The following is a 16,768-nucleotide window of genomic DNA, read 5'->3' as shown; positions in this document are numbered from 1 at the left end:
GGAGACTTCGGCGGGGCTACTCGCAGTCCATCGACGGCTGACAAAGAACGCCGACGCGGCGCGACGAGGCCGGTCCACGACCACGATCGACCACGACCCACTGCGCCGCCACCAGTCACCCCGCGCCGCCTCGTCAACAAATGTAAATGCGCCATTGCTATCCAAAAAAAATTCTATAAAAAAAGATTACTAATGGCGTACCTCTAGGGGGTGCGCCATTGCTATCCAATTTTTTTTCTTCTAATGGCGCACCGCTCAGAATGATGTTAGCTTAGCATTTGATGATAATGTGATGTTCTTTCTATCAGTGTGAAACTCGATGGATAGGGTGTAAGATTTAATCAGTACGTCTAGTCTATTAGGCAGGGGGTGCAAAGTTGCAAGCTCGGGAGTTTGAAAAATGAGCCTAATTGGTCTGATGTAAATTTTCAGCTACACTGGAGCATAATATAATATGGTGCTGACAATATTCTGTTTGGCGTCCTTATTCTTCAGTGGCATAGCTTAAAAGTTATCTGCCTTGGCTCAAATGAAGGTTGTTCGATATCTTGAAATAAACAAACATGCCTTGTGTCAAACCATATTTTAATTCTGCAAGCTTGATTTAGCTTGTAAAACTAAATAGGGACTTAGGCCAGAGTAGATACAAGGTGCAATCTTGGCCATTTTTTCACATGCTTCGGTTTAGACTCTTGAGAGCTAGAGCTATTTTATCAATATTTTCCTTTACCACGCCAGCATATGTATGACATGAGCTCTTATGTTTTCGAATGCAATGTCTGTGCACTGATGAGTATTAGTTGTTAGGAATGCCCATCACGAGGGAGGAAGAACCATGTCATATGAATTAGCTTTTATCTGATTTACTGAACATCGCATGTAAAATGATCAAACCATTTCGCTACTGTTAAAGAGAGACTCTCTAGGTTGATCAAACCATCCCTGAAAGTCTGTCTGTGTTGTCTGGTTGAATTGTGTGGTGAATGAGACTGCTATTGGTTGGTGATTTTGCAGGTACCCCGAGAGGCCCTTGAGTTTGCCGGAATGTCGATTAACTTCCGTTCCGGTAAATTCGGGTACTCCATATGTCCTATTTTCAGCAAACGTCATGCTGAAATTTTTCATGAATTTTAGTATGGCTTTGCTAAAAATAGGACATATGGGGTACTTGCGACAAATGCATGGGCCGGGGTATTTTAGTACTTAATTAAGTAGGATCAACTGCCTCTTGTGTTATACATATAGACGTGTAATATCAACTCATAGTTATTACTAATGTCAGTTGCTCGTCATCGATAAACCCTAATCTGGAAGAGGAACCACTCATCCTCATCATTTGCTCTCAAAATTACCACTTCACTTCTTACTACTGAAAATCTTAGACCATCTCCATTCACCAATTGCTCAAACCAGTTCGAAGGGCGTGTTTTCACCACACTGTGGATTATCTTATTGGACCCAACAGAGATGATGTAGTTTTGAATTATGAACGTAGGAAATGTCGTCATCGGACGATGAAAGTCTCCCGGGGGAGTGCGGCTGGTGCCACGATCGAGGTCTATGCGACAGGCCTCACCTGAACGATGATCGGCGCTTCAGCATTAAGCTCGAGGAGACCTTCGAAGTTGAAACGGTATACAACGACGACAAGTGTTTTTTCATAATTAAGCATGACTTCAACTATTTCAACGTGTAATTTTCATCTTTTACAATTCGAGTATAGCTTATCCCATGCCATGCAAGACGCTATGTCTTGGAGAGGATGGATTTTGAAGACCATGAAAATTATGAAACAAAGAAAATTCACCTAAGGACTCATCATGATGTGGATTTTGAAGTAAATCTGTATAATTCTGGGAGCGTAACCCATTTTGGTTGCAAAAATTGGGAAGCATTTTGCAAGATGTATGGTTTTGATGAGGGTATGCTTGTCACCATGGATCTTGATGATCCTGACATCGACCAAGACAATATGGACATTTGGGTCCTTGTTGATACGCCTCCAGTTCTACCGCTATGTGAGTTTCTCAAACATAGTTAATTATTAACTAATTTATATTGTTCATTTCAAAATACTTGACAACTTATTTCCATTGACAGCTTATTTTGATTGTTCAAACAATATGCGGAACATGGTAGACAAAACCCACTACACCGATGGCTCTGAGTTAACTTATCAGAAGAAAAATCATCTGGTCGGATTTTGTACTGATCTTGAGAATTACAATATCTATTGTAAAACTCATCAACATTATGGTCAATACGTGCCACTAGTGCACGTGTTGAACTACGATAACTACCATGGAGATACCCTGGTAATATTTTCTACTATTACGACATTTGTGCATCTTTTGCATACTTCTAAAACTAGTACATCATTGCTAACTATGTAGTTATTACTATGTTTTTCAACAGAGAATCCTAGAGGATTGTGTGCCTCATTTGATGTATCAGAATGACAGCCTTCATGTTTTGAACATATATCCAGGTCATCCTACGAATCTCAACTGTCCATATCGGATTTCTAAAAGAACTAGAGACATGAAAATCAAAGAATGGAAAAAAAATGTATGGACAGTCGTAAGCAGGTTCTTGGAAGCAAAAGGAAGCGAGGCGCAAGAATTGGAGACAAGATGATCTCCATTCTTCATAATGGAGAATCAGGGTCTATATTGTTTTATGCTATTTTACCTTAAATAGGGTATTTAGGTCCTGCCTAATACTGATGGTCATGTGCTAAGAACAATTAAGTAGGGTTGGTTCGATGACTATCAAGATGATGATCGTATGACTTGTTATTAATAATGAGTAGAAGTTGTATGATGATGATTAGTAGGACTTGTTAGGATTAGTATTACTTTCGACAAACTCGCTACTCGCGGTCTCGAGACTTGTAATGTTATATCTTTGTTCGGTCTTTTGAATTCGGAGACTAATATGATGAATTGTATTCGGAGACTAAACTTCTATTGTATTCGATGAATCTGCTGTTGCTGTGTGGTGTTGTCTATATTCTGTCCAGTAATATATTTTATAACCTGTGCAAATATCAGAACAAAAAAAATCCCTAATATTCATACTAGTGGCGCACCACCATATAGTGCGCCATTAGTAAGCCAAAGCACACTAATGGCGCATCATCCACTAGTGTAAATATGGCCCCTGGAAGGCATACTAATGGCGCACCGTGGGCTATACTAATGGCGCACTGCGTGGTGCGCTATTAGTATACCAGATACTAATGGCACACCAGTGGTGCGCCATTAGTAAGAAATTCTAATGACGTGGTGCTAGTGGCGCACCTATAGTGCGCCATTAGTAGGCAAAACAGGTGCGCCACTAGTAGGCCTTTTCCTAGTAGTGCAGGCTTATGGGAAAGCACCATCTGGTTCGAGTTACCATGAAGATTTGTTTAAGAAATGCACATCTGAAACTGAATTCACTCCGCAAAGCCCTCAACAAAGCTTGAATTGTTCGGTGAATTGGCAAAATACAGAAGAGCTGCTTACCCCTAATGGAAGCAGTACAACAGGTCAGAAGAGACACTATGGGCCAATAATTAATCAGGTACAGTGGCATTCTTTTTCCTATAACATTAGTCCTATAGTTTGATTCATCCGCAAGCACTTCACTTCATTTTATTTTTCGCAGAGGCTACATGAGCAATTTAAAATACATCAATATCCTAGCCGTGTTGTTAAAGAAAGCTTGGCTCAAGAACTAGGTCTGACATTTAGTCAGGTTTGTACCTCTTTTTCATGAATTTCCAACTGCATGTAAAGTTGTCTTGCCATTGAGCAAAACCCTGACTACGGCTTCTGCTAACAGGTTGAGAAATGGTTTGAAAATAGACGGCGTCACTTAAAAAAAGCATCTAACAAAAACAGCAATCCCATAGAAAACCATAGCAAAATGCCGCAGGAGCTAAAGAAGAGAAAGATTGGCTGACGACGTTTCAAGCTAAGGATTCCGGCTCCTACAAGTCAAGCAATTCTTTCCTTCTTTATCCAAATGGCAGGTGTTTCAATCCTGTGGTGGAAGCTTGCTGCGATATAAGGGACCGCCCGCAAAGGGACCACACACTGTTATGGGAGAGAATGGAACACACTCACGTTTGATTGTGCCTTGCGTCACTGTTGTTGTTTCCTTTAATATGATGTAGAATCATGCTCATGTTCTGTCATTGGTTGTGGTCATTGTTGTGTCAGTTGTTGTTTACCTAGAAAAAGTTGACTAGTTCTTTATTGTTCATATGAATTTTCGATGATATGTCAGTTGATCTCCTTCGTACATGTTGTAATCTTCCCTTTTTGCGGGGAATATATATTGTACTTTTTGTAAGGAGTATATTCTGGATAAGACTTGAGACTTCCTTTAGATGATTTCCTCTTATCGCTCGTCTGCATCAGTCCTCATTTGTATTGTAAGCTATGTTTTCCTCTTGACATGTTTATCTTGACGTGGTATTAGGCCAACTCCAACGTTAGACCTCAAATCGTCTGACTGCGTCTGTTTGCATCAAACAGACAAAAAATATGGCCCAACCGCAGGCCCCATCCCAATTTTTGGTCCGGCCCATGTTCGTTCTCCTCCATTTTCAGACCAAAGTTGCTCTGGATTTGGGACCAAAGCGGACAGAAAACCGACGTCTTCGCGTCCTCTTCGTCCGCTTGTGTCCGCGCTTGGCCCACCAGTCACTCTCTCTCCGTCTTTTCTGTACCTGGCCCATCATGCCCACCCACCGCCACTAGGCAGCAGCGGGGTTCCAAGGAGCCCGCGACGGGGTTACCCTGCCTACGGCAGCCTCCTGGCCCCCCCGCACGGCGCTCCCTCCGTACAGCCTCGCCTCGCCGGCGTCGAGGCCCTAGCCGTCGCGGCCGGCGAGTAGACGATGAACGTGGAGCACGCCCGGCGTCGCAGCACTCGAGCCCAACCTGGAGCACGCTACGGGTGCGGCGGCGGGCGCGACGTGCACAGAAGGCTGCGGTGAGACGGGGCGAGCTCGCCGTGGGCAACTCTAGCGGGCGCAACTGGCGAGCGCGATGGGGGCGTGCACAACTGCTAGCTAGATAGCATGCCACATGCGTGTCCGTGCTTGCTAGCTAGCTAGCACGCCGCTCCCGTGGGCTTGCTAGCTTGCTAGGTAGTGCGCAGCGCTCGGGGCAACTGCTGGTGGGTGGCTGGGCGCGGCTCTCGGGCGAGCGCGTAGGCTGGCGAGAATGGGTGAGGCATGGTGGGGGCGGGCGGACAGTTTGAGATGCGGTAGTCCCATTGGGTGCACAAGATGAGAGACGTCCAAAACCGGACACCCATGTCCTTCTTTTTGCTTCACACAGATGAAATCCACACAAATCGGACTTCCGTTTGGGGTCTAGCATTGGAGGTGGCCTTGGTGAAACTGAAGCCTTAGTTGCAGACCTGTGGTTGGTTAGGTTTGGTGATTGGGATCATAACTAGAAGACGAACTTGGTTGCTTGATTTCTCCATGGAGCAGAACAAACCAAACGAGTCAAACCCCTAGTAGATGGGTGACGGCTGTCGTCTCTATTCAGGAGGAGACGCAAGGCAGCAAAAGATAACAAGATTTGCCCCAAAAGGTCTGTGGTGTACTATGGCTAGAACGAATAATCATGCCGCATACACTACTAGAATAGCTGTCGACGCCGACGGCTTTTTCTATGCCGACGGCCTTGTGTTGGGGCTGTCGGCATTGATGGATATATGCCGAAGGCCTGGCTGAGGCCGTAGGCATAGAAAGGCCGTCGGCATACCACTGTCTATGCTGACGGCAACCGTAGGCATAGGAAGGCCGTTGGCATATATGTACTACAGACATTTCATTCCGGCATATAAACAGTCAATTTCATTGTTTCGTGATGACATGTCATGCTTCCATTATATAGGTTATTCCTACTTGGTGCTATGAAAAGGATGAGAGATGGGCAAGTTTGGTGGATAGGTGGCTCGGTGAGGATGCAGTGTTTGTTGCCAAGAGCACAAAGAGTCGGGCTAACCGTGGAACCGACGGAACATATGACCAAGGAAACAGGAACCACTGGGACTACAAGGTAATGAAGGTATATCTATATACATGATGCATTATTTTTCTTCTTTTTACCTTCTTGTTCTTATGTATAGTGTGTGTTAGAGTGAGGAATATGGGGTTGCAAGCATCGCCCGCGGCGGCGGACATTCTGTCCCCGCCGCACACTGCTGCTGCTGCTTCCCTGCCGGCTGGAACCGCCTCGGGCGTGCTGCCTCTGCCGCCGTCCGCCGCCGTCCGCGTTGCCGCCCCCGGATCGGGTCTGTCAGTCCAGATTGGGAGGATCTGGAGCCTGTGTCCCTTGTCCTTTCAGTCTGGATCGGGTCTCCACACTCCTGCCGCCGCCAGCAGCTGGCTGCGACTCTGCTATTGCCGTTGGGCTGGTGTGCTCATGATGACACCCCTGGTGACTCTCTCGGCCAACCTCGCGGCTGCCGAAATTGCCATTGGAGTCATCTGGGTCATCCCTATCATTGCCTCTCTGGGGTTTCCACCATGTAGATGTCATTTTTTTGCGGGATCGCCATTGGGGTCATCTGGGTCATCCGTGTCATTGCCTCTCATAGGTGGAGGTTGCCCTCCACTTGACCGTGGGTGCATTGGGGTCTGGCTGGCTGCTTGAGGATTCTTCTGAGTCCTCGTCTGCATAGTCGAATTCCTAGGAGCCGCTGTATAGGACCCTCGGTTAGGTCCTCGATATTGGCTACTAGGTGGGTGTTGGGTGGGTCAAAAGTTCCGACCTTCCTCGCGGACTTCCAGATCCGATCATAGATGGATGGTTTCTCGTCGAAAATAGCAAGCCTCTGAATTCGATCTAACATATCGTATAAGGAAGTTTTGTTGTAGTCCTCTGAGCCTAGTCTAATGTCAGGACAAGAGGAAGTTCACCTGAGATCTACTCTGACGTGGATCCAAGGTACGTTTGTGGGGCCAAGTGTAGCGCCTGGGGCGCAAGAGTGTTCTTCAACACAGAGTTCGTCTCCGGATCTAGTGTAGGTTTCTTCTCCTTCTTCTGGGCCCGATCCGACATTGGCGCAGAGAAGGGCCTATCTTTTTTTTCCTCGATCTGGTTTGACACCCAACTTGAGAGGTTCAACTCACCACAGGAATCCACAGTATACTCCAAGTTGGCAAATCTCATGATCTGACCGGGAGTGAGGATCTCGACCTGGCCAAGGTGGTCAACTGAGTCAGCGAGAAGCATGATGCTTCAAATAAGGAAAATCCGTTGTGGCCTAGAAGTCACGCGAGAACCGATGTGCTCACTTGTGTTGATTCCCATCGGACGCTTTCGGCTATCGGAGGGGACCTGTATGGGCCACCTATCACCGATTTGATTCAGGCGAATCTCTCATAGGGGTTCCTGAGCTGGTAGCATAAGTATGCTGGTAATAAGGCACATGAGTTTTTACCGAGGTTCGGGCTCTCTCGAAGAGATAATACCCTATGACCTGATATGTTTGTAATGAGGTGGATGGAGTACAGTGTACAAGTGTTCTTACCACGAGATTCTATGGGCTTTTGCATGCCCTACCCCTTGGTTCATTATGTAAGGATATCGTGGTGTAGAGGATTGGCCGGCCTTGAAGTACATGTCAAGCCTTCTGGAACCTTCCTTGTACACGTCGTGGCTCTTCCATTCATGGCCCACTAATGAACCACCATGGGTATCCTCGGCCCCGCCCACCTGGCAGGAGTCGATTTGGTGAGCACACCCTGGTCTAGGACACCATCAGTTAGGAGGGCTAGAGGCGGAAATTTAGGGGTGTGGCTGCAAGATAGCAAGGGGGGCCTAGGGAGTGGTAGGCTCTCTCCATGGGGAGGGAGGGGGTCCTTGTATTCGAGAGGGGGCATATATTTAGAAAATATCTCCCTCACCTCACTCCGTTTGGCATATATTTAGAAAATATCTCCATTCATTTAATAAACAAAGCGTTTTGCATACATGTGATACTTCGGCTTCTGCAAATATTGAGAAATAATTTGGGTGCCTCGTCACAAAAAGGTCGTGTCCAACCGTACTTAGTTAAGTCTCGATCATGAACAATTGTAGAGACAAGTTAATGAAGGTATATCTATATACATGATGCATTATTTTTCTTCTTTTTACCTTCTTGTTCTTATGTATAATGTGTATTAGAGTGCGGAATATGGGGTTGCAAGCGTCGCCCGCGGCGGCGGACATTCTGTCCCCACCGCACACCGTTGCTGCTTCCCTGCCGGCTGGAACCGCCTCGGGCGTGCTGCCTCCGCCGCTGTCCACGTTGCCGCACCCGGATCGGGTCTGTCAGTCCAGATTGGGAGGATCTGGAGCCTGTGTTGCTTGTCCTTTCAGTCTGGATCGGGTCTCCACACTCCTGCCGCCGCCGGCAGCTGGCTGCGACTCTGCTACTGCCGTTGGGGCTGGTGTGCTCATGATGACACCCCTGGTGACTCTCTCGGCCAACCTCGCGGCTGCATCTTCAGGCACCGATGCGCGCACCACGTCTGAAGCTTCCGCCGCCGCGCTTGCTCGCCGCAGGTCCGACCCATCTGTGGGTGGCCGATGGGCCCCTCACCTCGCCGAGCCCGCCTCTAATACGTCTCCAATGTAACTATAATTTTTGATTGCTCCATGCTATATTATCTACTGTTTTGGACTATATTGGGATTTATTTTCCACTTTTATATTATTTTTGGGACTAACCTATTAACCGGAGGCCCATCCCAAAATTGCTGTTTTTTGCCTATTTCAGTGTTTCGGAGAAACAGAATATCAAACAGAGTCCAAACGGAATGAAACCTTCGGGAACGTGATTTTCTCACCGAACGTGATCCAGGAGACTTGGACCCTACTCCAAGGAACAAAAAGAGGCGGTCACGAGGGTGGGGGGCGAGCCCCCCTGGCTCGTGGGCCCCCTGTTGCTCCACCGACGTACTCCTTCCTCCTATATATACCTACGTACCCCCAAACAATCAGATACAGAGCCAAAAACCTAATTCCACCGCTGCAACCTTCTGTACCCACGAGATCCCATCTTGGGGCCTGTTTCGGAGCTCCGCCGGAGAGGGCCATCATCACGTAGGGCTTGTACATCATTGTTTAGATGGATGACGATGTAGTTGCAAGTAATCGAGACTTGTATCGCTATTTTCGAGATGATGACGAGAGACCACTTTGTGTTGGATGATGATTATGATGCTGACATGATTTGATGAGACTATTTGTATGTATATGCTATGATTACATTTGTATGTGTATGATATGCTAAAGATTATTGTATAAAGCCTATTCAAATACAAAACAAATATGCAGAAAAAAAAACAGAAACTAATAAAACTAGAAGTAGCGAGGGGAACAAAGTGAGCAGTAGCGTTGCCTTACCAGTAGCGCTTCCTGCTAAAAAGCGCTGCAGATATTAGCAGCAGCGCTCTGCACTAAAGCGCGCTACTACTAGACATGTATAGCAGTAGCGCGGGACGACAGGCGCTACTGCTACACGTTAGCTATAGCGCCTTATCAGTAGCGCGTCGTCCCGCGCTACTGATAGGCAAAATACCCGCGCTACTGCTAGGGTTTTCCCTATAGTGATACCGGAACCTGAAATCTCCATCATGCTTGCTAATCTTTACCTAATAACAAAGGACGGAAGCTTTCATAGTTCTCCGTTAATTTTGTGTTACCCACAAAGATCGACGGCTGAGATTTAAAAGGAAAAAGTTTTTTATTATTATTTAGTCAAAAAATGAATCGTTGGTCTCCTTCCTCTCTATCACGAGGCAAGTTGCGGTGCCGGGACAATCCCTGTCTCCTTATTTTTAATCCAATCCTCCCTCTTTATCCAGAAACATCCTCTGTCGTCCAATCCTTCATGCGCCTGTCGCTTCGTCGGACACAAACTCTCATCAAGCTCGCACACAAACATGGGTGTCCGGCAAGTCGGTGCTTCCCTATGCCCCCTCTCATAAATACGGCATCCAAGATGAGATGGAGAAGCTGAAGATGGAGCAGTCAAATGATGAGGCGTAAGACGAGGATGCTCCCACTGGCAATTCATCTGGGTAGTGTATCTCGCCGAGGCCAACGGAGGCAACAACCGAGGCGTGTCGTTGGGATACCTTTTTCCTCCACTAAATCCGTATCACGGCAACATACTCGGTGCCTGCGTGCTATTGCTACGTCGCCGGTCGGCAGAAGGATGTGGCCGGCATTGCCCCCATCTTCAAATCCCCTAGCAGCTCAATCTCATCCGCCGACGCTGGGTACCCGCACCAGATTTGTGCTCACTATATCTGAAGACCCAGGGGCCAGGGCTGCTGCTCCCAGCCCAGGATCTGCTCATCCTCGCCACCTGCAACCCGTGGCTCCGATGACCCACGACAGGGGATGACGACCCAGAGTGACAGAGGATGACGACCCATGGTTGCTCCTTCCAATCACCACCATGGACCAGCCTCTCCATAGATGCAACTCCCCAGCCCCGGTCTCCGCTGCTCCTCCATCCTGCCCGTCCCAGCCAATGCCAGAGGCCCCCCCGACTCATTCCGCCGCTCCTCCATCGTATGAGGCTACACCCTTCATACGAGGCCACTATGGTGCCCCTCCGCTGGCCAGGTGGTAAGGCCAAAGTCCAAGGCACCGGTAAGTACACCAACCTCCGATTAATGTCTATCATAAAAGCCCACTGAAGAGATTAAAAGTGCTTCTTAATTGTTAGGCCTTCAAAGTTTCAAGTAGAAGCCCAAAAGAAGAAGGATCAAGAACATCCTGTAAGAAGCCCGTGAGTTAGTACATACACGTATGATTCCTTCACATGTGTAATGGACTGGTACATTGTTTCAGATTTCTAATGGATACTTCGAGGGTAATGTGTAATGGACTGGTACTCCCTCCTTCCATCTATATAGGGCCTAATGCGTTTTTCAAGACCGCCTTGTGCACCTATATAGGGCCTATATAGGGCCTATTGCTTGACATCTTTCGAGGGTCTACATTATGATGGTTATGAAGATTCAGGAATGATCTCAGTGCTACAGGTCTGAATGACATGCCCTGGCTGCAGTCCGTCGTTGATTTGCCTTTGAAGTGGTGTAGACACCCGATTCAGCAGCAACTGCAGAAAAATGACATGCCCTGGCTGCTCTCCTCCACGGCCAAGAAGCGACCCGTGAGCTCTTCAATGGTCAAGGTCTTGAGGTCGAGCAGCGACTGGATGGAGTGCGCGAGCTGCCGGTGGCGCTGTGGCACGCAACGGAGAAACTTGAGCACCGCCTTGTGCTCGGTGATGCCGTTGCCGAGGGCCTCGAGGTCGTTGACGATGCCGGTGAGGCGGACAGCGAACTCCTCCATCCTCTCGCCATCCTTGAACCGGAGATTCTCAAACTCCAATCGACGCATCTGCGCCCGGGCTTCGCGGACACGCTCGGACCCCATCCTCAAGGTCTTGAGGGCGTCCCAAGCCTCCTTCGCCGAGTCCTTCGCAGCCAAGGAGCGCAACATCTCCAGCGGCACAGCCTGGAGGATAATGCCCAAAGCTTCACGATCGTCGCGGTAGTCGATGAAAGCGCCATGCTCGACCACCTCCCACAGGCCTTGCGCCTGCAGCCGCACTCGCATGACGAGCGCCCACTCGGTGTAGTTCGTGCGGGTCAGCGGGGGGAGCTGCACCATCGACGAGGTTTGCCGGACGACGCGCTCGACGATGCGAACCTCGCCGCTGCCGCTGCCGTCGGTGAGCCGCGCCTTCGGTGCAGTCGCCGGCTCCACCAGCTTCCCCTTGGCCAGCTCCGCCGCCTTGGACCCATCATCTCCCTCGTTGCCGGCCATCACAACAACGGATCAAACCGTGGCTCTGTATACCAAGTGTCGGCACAGCCCGAGGAAGAAGAATACTCTCTCACACACAAAGGTAGGAGAACACACACAGAGGCTTGGCACCGCACACAACTTGTGCCTTTTTCTCTTGTGTTCTCACACTTGCAATGCAATTACATAATGACTTAAATAGCCGGAAGCACACGGCTACAACGCAGCCACTCACCCACTAACTCCATGCACACACACGCACAGGCCACAACTGTCTGACCCGGTTACTACTCAACTAAACCCAATTCTAGATTGAGTCACTTCCAAGTTTCAGCCACAACTGATTTTGCCCGCTTTTTTCTCCACCTCTTTCTGCTACGCAACTCGGCCGCTTGGACTCCACGGAACTAGACGCATGCAGCTGGCCTATCCATGCAAACTACTAACAAACTCAACAGGACACACTACTGACTTGCATACACACACATGATCTCTTCTCTACGTGAGTACATGCCCACAGCCAAGTAGGTTGGACGTGACAACATGCATGACACTGCTAAATAAACATGATGAAAAACAAAACAGCAAGGTTAATTCTAACAATCACCCCCTTAACCTTGTTGTCGTTTATTCGGATGCCTCCATGTCGACCTTGTTGTCGTTAATTCCTCACTGTTTCAGTCTGTAATGAGCAACGTTTTTTTATGACAGTGCAATCAAGGATGTGTTCGTTGATAAATTTACCTGTATTTGGTAGTGTAACATACACTTCAAAATAGTAGTATGGTCTTTGTATGGTAATTTCAATCAGCAATATTGCATTAGGGTCTTCGTTGGCTGTGCACATTGTGATGCTTACTACTGCTTTGAATTATTTGGATAGCGTCAGTTGTCGGACATGCATTGCAGAATTTCTGCAAATACTGCGTTGCCTCTGAATTGATAGTTTTTGGTCTCTGCATTATGTGTGAAGGAATGTGACAATTACAGGAATGTGGTGGGTCAACGCCCCATGGGTGGGTCCTAGTCCAAAAAAGTAAAATCCTAGCGGATAAGCTGCGTAATTTTTTTCCGATGGAAAGAAGGAAAAGAAGGGATGAGGACACAAAATCCTCATAAATCAAAAATCAAAAAATGGAAGGACAAGGGAGAGGCCCCGTCGAGCCTGGATCACAACAAGGACAACAATCTCGACCTGAGCAACGAGAAGAGACCACGAGCAAATCATGGCCATGCACACCAAGATATACGAAGATCTGGCAGGTGAGGGAGATGTTGAGTTCAACGATGAGGCCAACACGATTGAGTTCAATGTGTAGAACCAAAACTATCGGTGCAGATGGACTTTAACGGCCTCAACACCGGTTGCCATAAGTGCAACGGCGTGGGATGTGTCGTCGAATACATGAGTGATTCACCACTGTGAACTCAGCCTCCAAAAGAGGAAGACCAGGACGAGGACCACGATGCCGTTGAGGCAAACTAAAATGGGATAGGGGTTTGTAATGTCCAATAATAATCATCCTCGTACAGTTTTCCTGAGGTGGTACTCTGTTTTTTCTTCTCATACATAGATAGAACAAAAGTCTCATACATAGATAGAACAGAAGTCACATGAGTTGATTTTGTGTTCCTTGCTGCATGAGCACCCACTTGATTAAGTTATTCAGGAATATATTAGACATTATTTATATTCAGCAATAAGAATTTTTAATGTATATCCGGTTGGAAATGAGGGGTCTTAATCCATGCTTATTACACTCGAGATGTGCGATTTCTTCTTCCGTTGCAACGCACGGGCATTTTTGCTAGTTATACATTTAAAGATGGAGTACCTAAAAAACATGGAGATCCGGAATACTAACTATGCCTTGCTCCATCGAAAGAAATTATGTGAAAACCGCTTTATGTGATTTGGGAGCTGGTGTTAGTGTTATGTCTTTCTCTTTATATAAAAGACTTGATTTGAATAAACTCACACCTACTGAAATATATTTGCAAATGCCTGACAAATCAACTACCATACATGTCGGTATTTGTGAGGATGTGCCAGTTGTTGTTTCTAATGTTACTATTTTGACTGACTTTGTTATATTTGAGATGCCCGAGGAGAAAGAATTATCGAGTTTCAAAAAAAAAACCGTGGAGCCGCCGCCGCCTCTTATTCTTCATCGGGATGCCCGAGGAGAAAGAATTAACCAATGTTATAAAATCACATTTTTTTCAAAAAAAATCGAGGAGAAAGAATTATCGAGTTTCACGAGACAGAGCCGCCGCCGCCTCCTATTCTTCATCAGGAGGCCAGATCTGGTGTCCGTTCCGGGCTCCGGAGAGAGTGATCTTCGATCTTCGTCATCACCAACCCTTCTCCATCGCCAATTCCATGATGCTCCCCACCCGAAGTGAGTAATTTCTTCGTCGGCTCGCTGGTCGGTGAGGAGTTGGATGAGATTCGTCATGTAATCGAGTTAGTTATGTTAGGTCTTGATCCCTAGTATCCATTATGTTCTGAGATTGATATTGCTATGACTTTGCCATGCTTAATGCTTGTCACTTTGGGCCCGGGTGCCATGATTTCAGAAATGAACCGTTTATGTTATCACCATTATATCTATGTTCTAGATACGATCTTGCAAGTTATAGTCACCTACTACGTGTTATGATCCGACAACCCTGGAGTGACAATAGTCGGGACACTTCCCGGTGATGACCGTAGTTTGGGGAGTTCATGTATTCACCGTATGTTAATGCTATATTCCAGTTCTCTATTAAAATGAGGCCTTGATATCCCTTAGTTTCCAATAGGACCTCGTTGTCATGGGAGGGTAGGACAATAGATGTCGTGCAAGTTCTTTCCATAAGCATGTATGACTATTTATGGAATACATACCTACATTATATTATATTTATGAACTGGAGCGAGTGCCGTATCACCCTAGGTTGTAACTGTCATATGATGAATATCATCCAACGAATTCACCGATTCAATGCCTACGATTTTCCTACATATTGATCTTGCTAAGTTACTACTGCTGCTGTTACTATTGTTACTGCTACAAAACTATTGCTATAACTGTTACCGTTACTATTGTTGTTGCTACTACTATGAAAACTATCATATTACTTTGTTATTGATAACTTCGGTGCAGATAATCAATCTCAGGTGTGGTTGAATTGACAATTCAGCTGCTAATACTTGCAAATATTCTTTGTCTCCCCTCGTGTCGAATCAATAAATTTGTGTTGAATACTCTACCCTCGAAATTTGCTGCGATTCCCTATACTTGTGGGTTATCAGTCTCGTTGAGGCACACATGTTTAATGTTTGGAATATCTCAATAAGAGATCTTATGCAATTTCTACGTCCCTGACAAGGAGCATGACATGAGTAAGAGTTAGATCCGGGCTGAGTCCCTGTTGGACTAGAATTAGGACTTGAGGACATGTATTGATTTATTTATTTTGTTGCAAGGAAAACCAAGATAAGTACTTTTCTTGTACGGGTATTCGAGCTGCCTCATATATAGGTGACAGCCGATTGAACAACACCAATAGATGCAATCAATAAATTACACTTTTGTGTTCATCTATCTTTATCTCCTACCCTTGTGTCATGCTTCTGTTCCTTTGTAATTCCTCTTTGATGGAGGCTTGAGGATCCAGGACGCCCCAGGGTTGACTAAATTGACCTGGAGCAATGCTTAGCCACCGCTAGCCTGATGGGGTCCCTCCAAAGCGATTGGTGTTTCCGTTCTACAAAAGCGCCCGCAGGATGTCTTGCATACCGTTCTTCTTCGACGTGAGTTGTAGTGCATGACCCGTGGCATTGATGGTACACGGTGACGTTCTCATGTCTGAATAGATCCAAGGGCTCTAGATGAGCCTAATCCTCTCCCAAAAGCGTCTTTATTAGCCAAGGAAGCCGTGCGAACAAACACTGATAAAAATCGGTGAAGAATCATGTCCGATATGAGCCTTTTCGAGCTTGTCAAGAAGTGATACAAGCACTGTGCATCGTCGAACGATCTAGACTCCTCCGCTAAAACGGTTGCCTTTTATTCAAACAAACTCGGAATTTGAAGTTCTTGGGCTCGCTTTTTAGCCAAATCCCAAGTCTACTGCCTGGAAGTCCTCCGTACAGAACAAAGGAAAGTAATGAAAACTAAATAAAACCAAAAACTATGGAATGGTCATAATGGAAAGAGTGGAAACTAGAAAACATACATAATGGACTTGTATTTAGATCTATGGCACATTATATATGGAGATAACACATAATAAATGAGCTCAAAAATTGCGTAAAATATAGTGAGTCGGTGTCCATCCTCCCCACGACCTTGCCCGCGGCAAGAAAAAACTGAGGGCAAGGCTTGCCTGAGCGCTTCCGGCAACTAGGAGGCGCCAGCCAAGCCGGCTGGTGCGAAGACGAAACGTGAAGACATTGGATGCCCGAGCCATTATTCCGGTAGTGGCGGCTCCCACGCACTGGCATGTCAGCTTTTTACAACGGGACATCAGGACCCCACGCAAAACCGTCGATGGCGAATTCGAGACTGCTCAAACGGATATTGCAGGCGGAAACCGAAGAATAGAATATCTGCACCATCATGTCGATAGATGTTTGCTTGACGGTGGGTGCCAACGGTCGTGTATATAATCCTAATAATATCACGGGGTTGTGTACGTAGAGGCAATCATATATATCATGCAATGCTGATGCAAGTACGCACAAGGAATTAGACAAGTTTGGGTCCTCAGTGGTGGAGGTAATTCCCTACTCATATGGGGTATTCTTGCCTTGCTGTAGGTTTCCATATGAGTTCAACCCCCAGTTCGGTGCCCACCTCCCGGCTTATATAGTTTGCTAGGAGGGGTGCCCTAACGGGCTGGTAATAAATGTTATTGATGACCATAACAACGACCGACTGTTCTTGGCTTTT

The 16,768-nt window shown here is 46.7% G+C and overlaps 1 protein-coding gene across 1 annotated transcript in view; it reads left to right on the top strand.

The window, feature by feature from the left end:
- The window catches only part of LOC123172295 (homeobox protein HOX1A-like), an 11,068-nt gene extending 4,915 nt beyond the window's left edge, over nucleotides 1–6,153 (top strand). The window contains exons 7-8 of the mRNA XM_044589295.1: nucleotides 5,904–6,068; nucleotides 6,139–6,153. Coding sequence (XP_044445230.1) covers nucleotides 5,904–6,068; nucleotides 6,139–6,153 — 180 coding nt within the window. The remainder of the gene's footprint in view (nucleotides 1–5,903; nucleotides 6,069–6,138) is intronic.
- Nucleotides 6,154–16,768: the final 10,615 nt, after the last annotated feature.

Source organism: Triticum aestivum, unplaced genomic scaffold, assembly GCF_018294505.1.
Source record: "Triticum aestivum cultivar Chinese Spring unplaced genomic scaffold, IWGSC CS RefSeq v2.1 scaffold51842, whole genome shotgun sequence".
In the NCBI taxonomy this organism is placed as follows: Eukaryota; Viridiplantae; Streptophyta; class Magnoliopsida; order Poales; family Poaceae; genus Triticum; species Triticum aestivum.
This window is presented reverse-complemented; position numbering and strand designations above follow the sequence as displayed.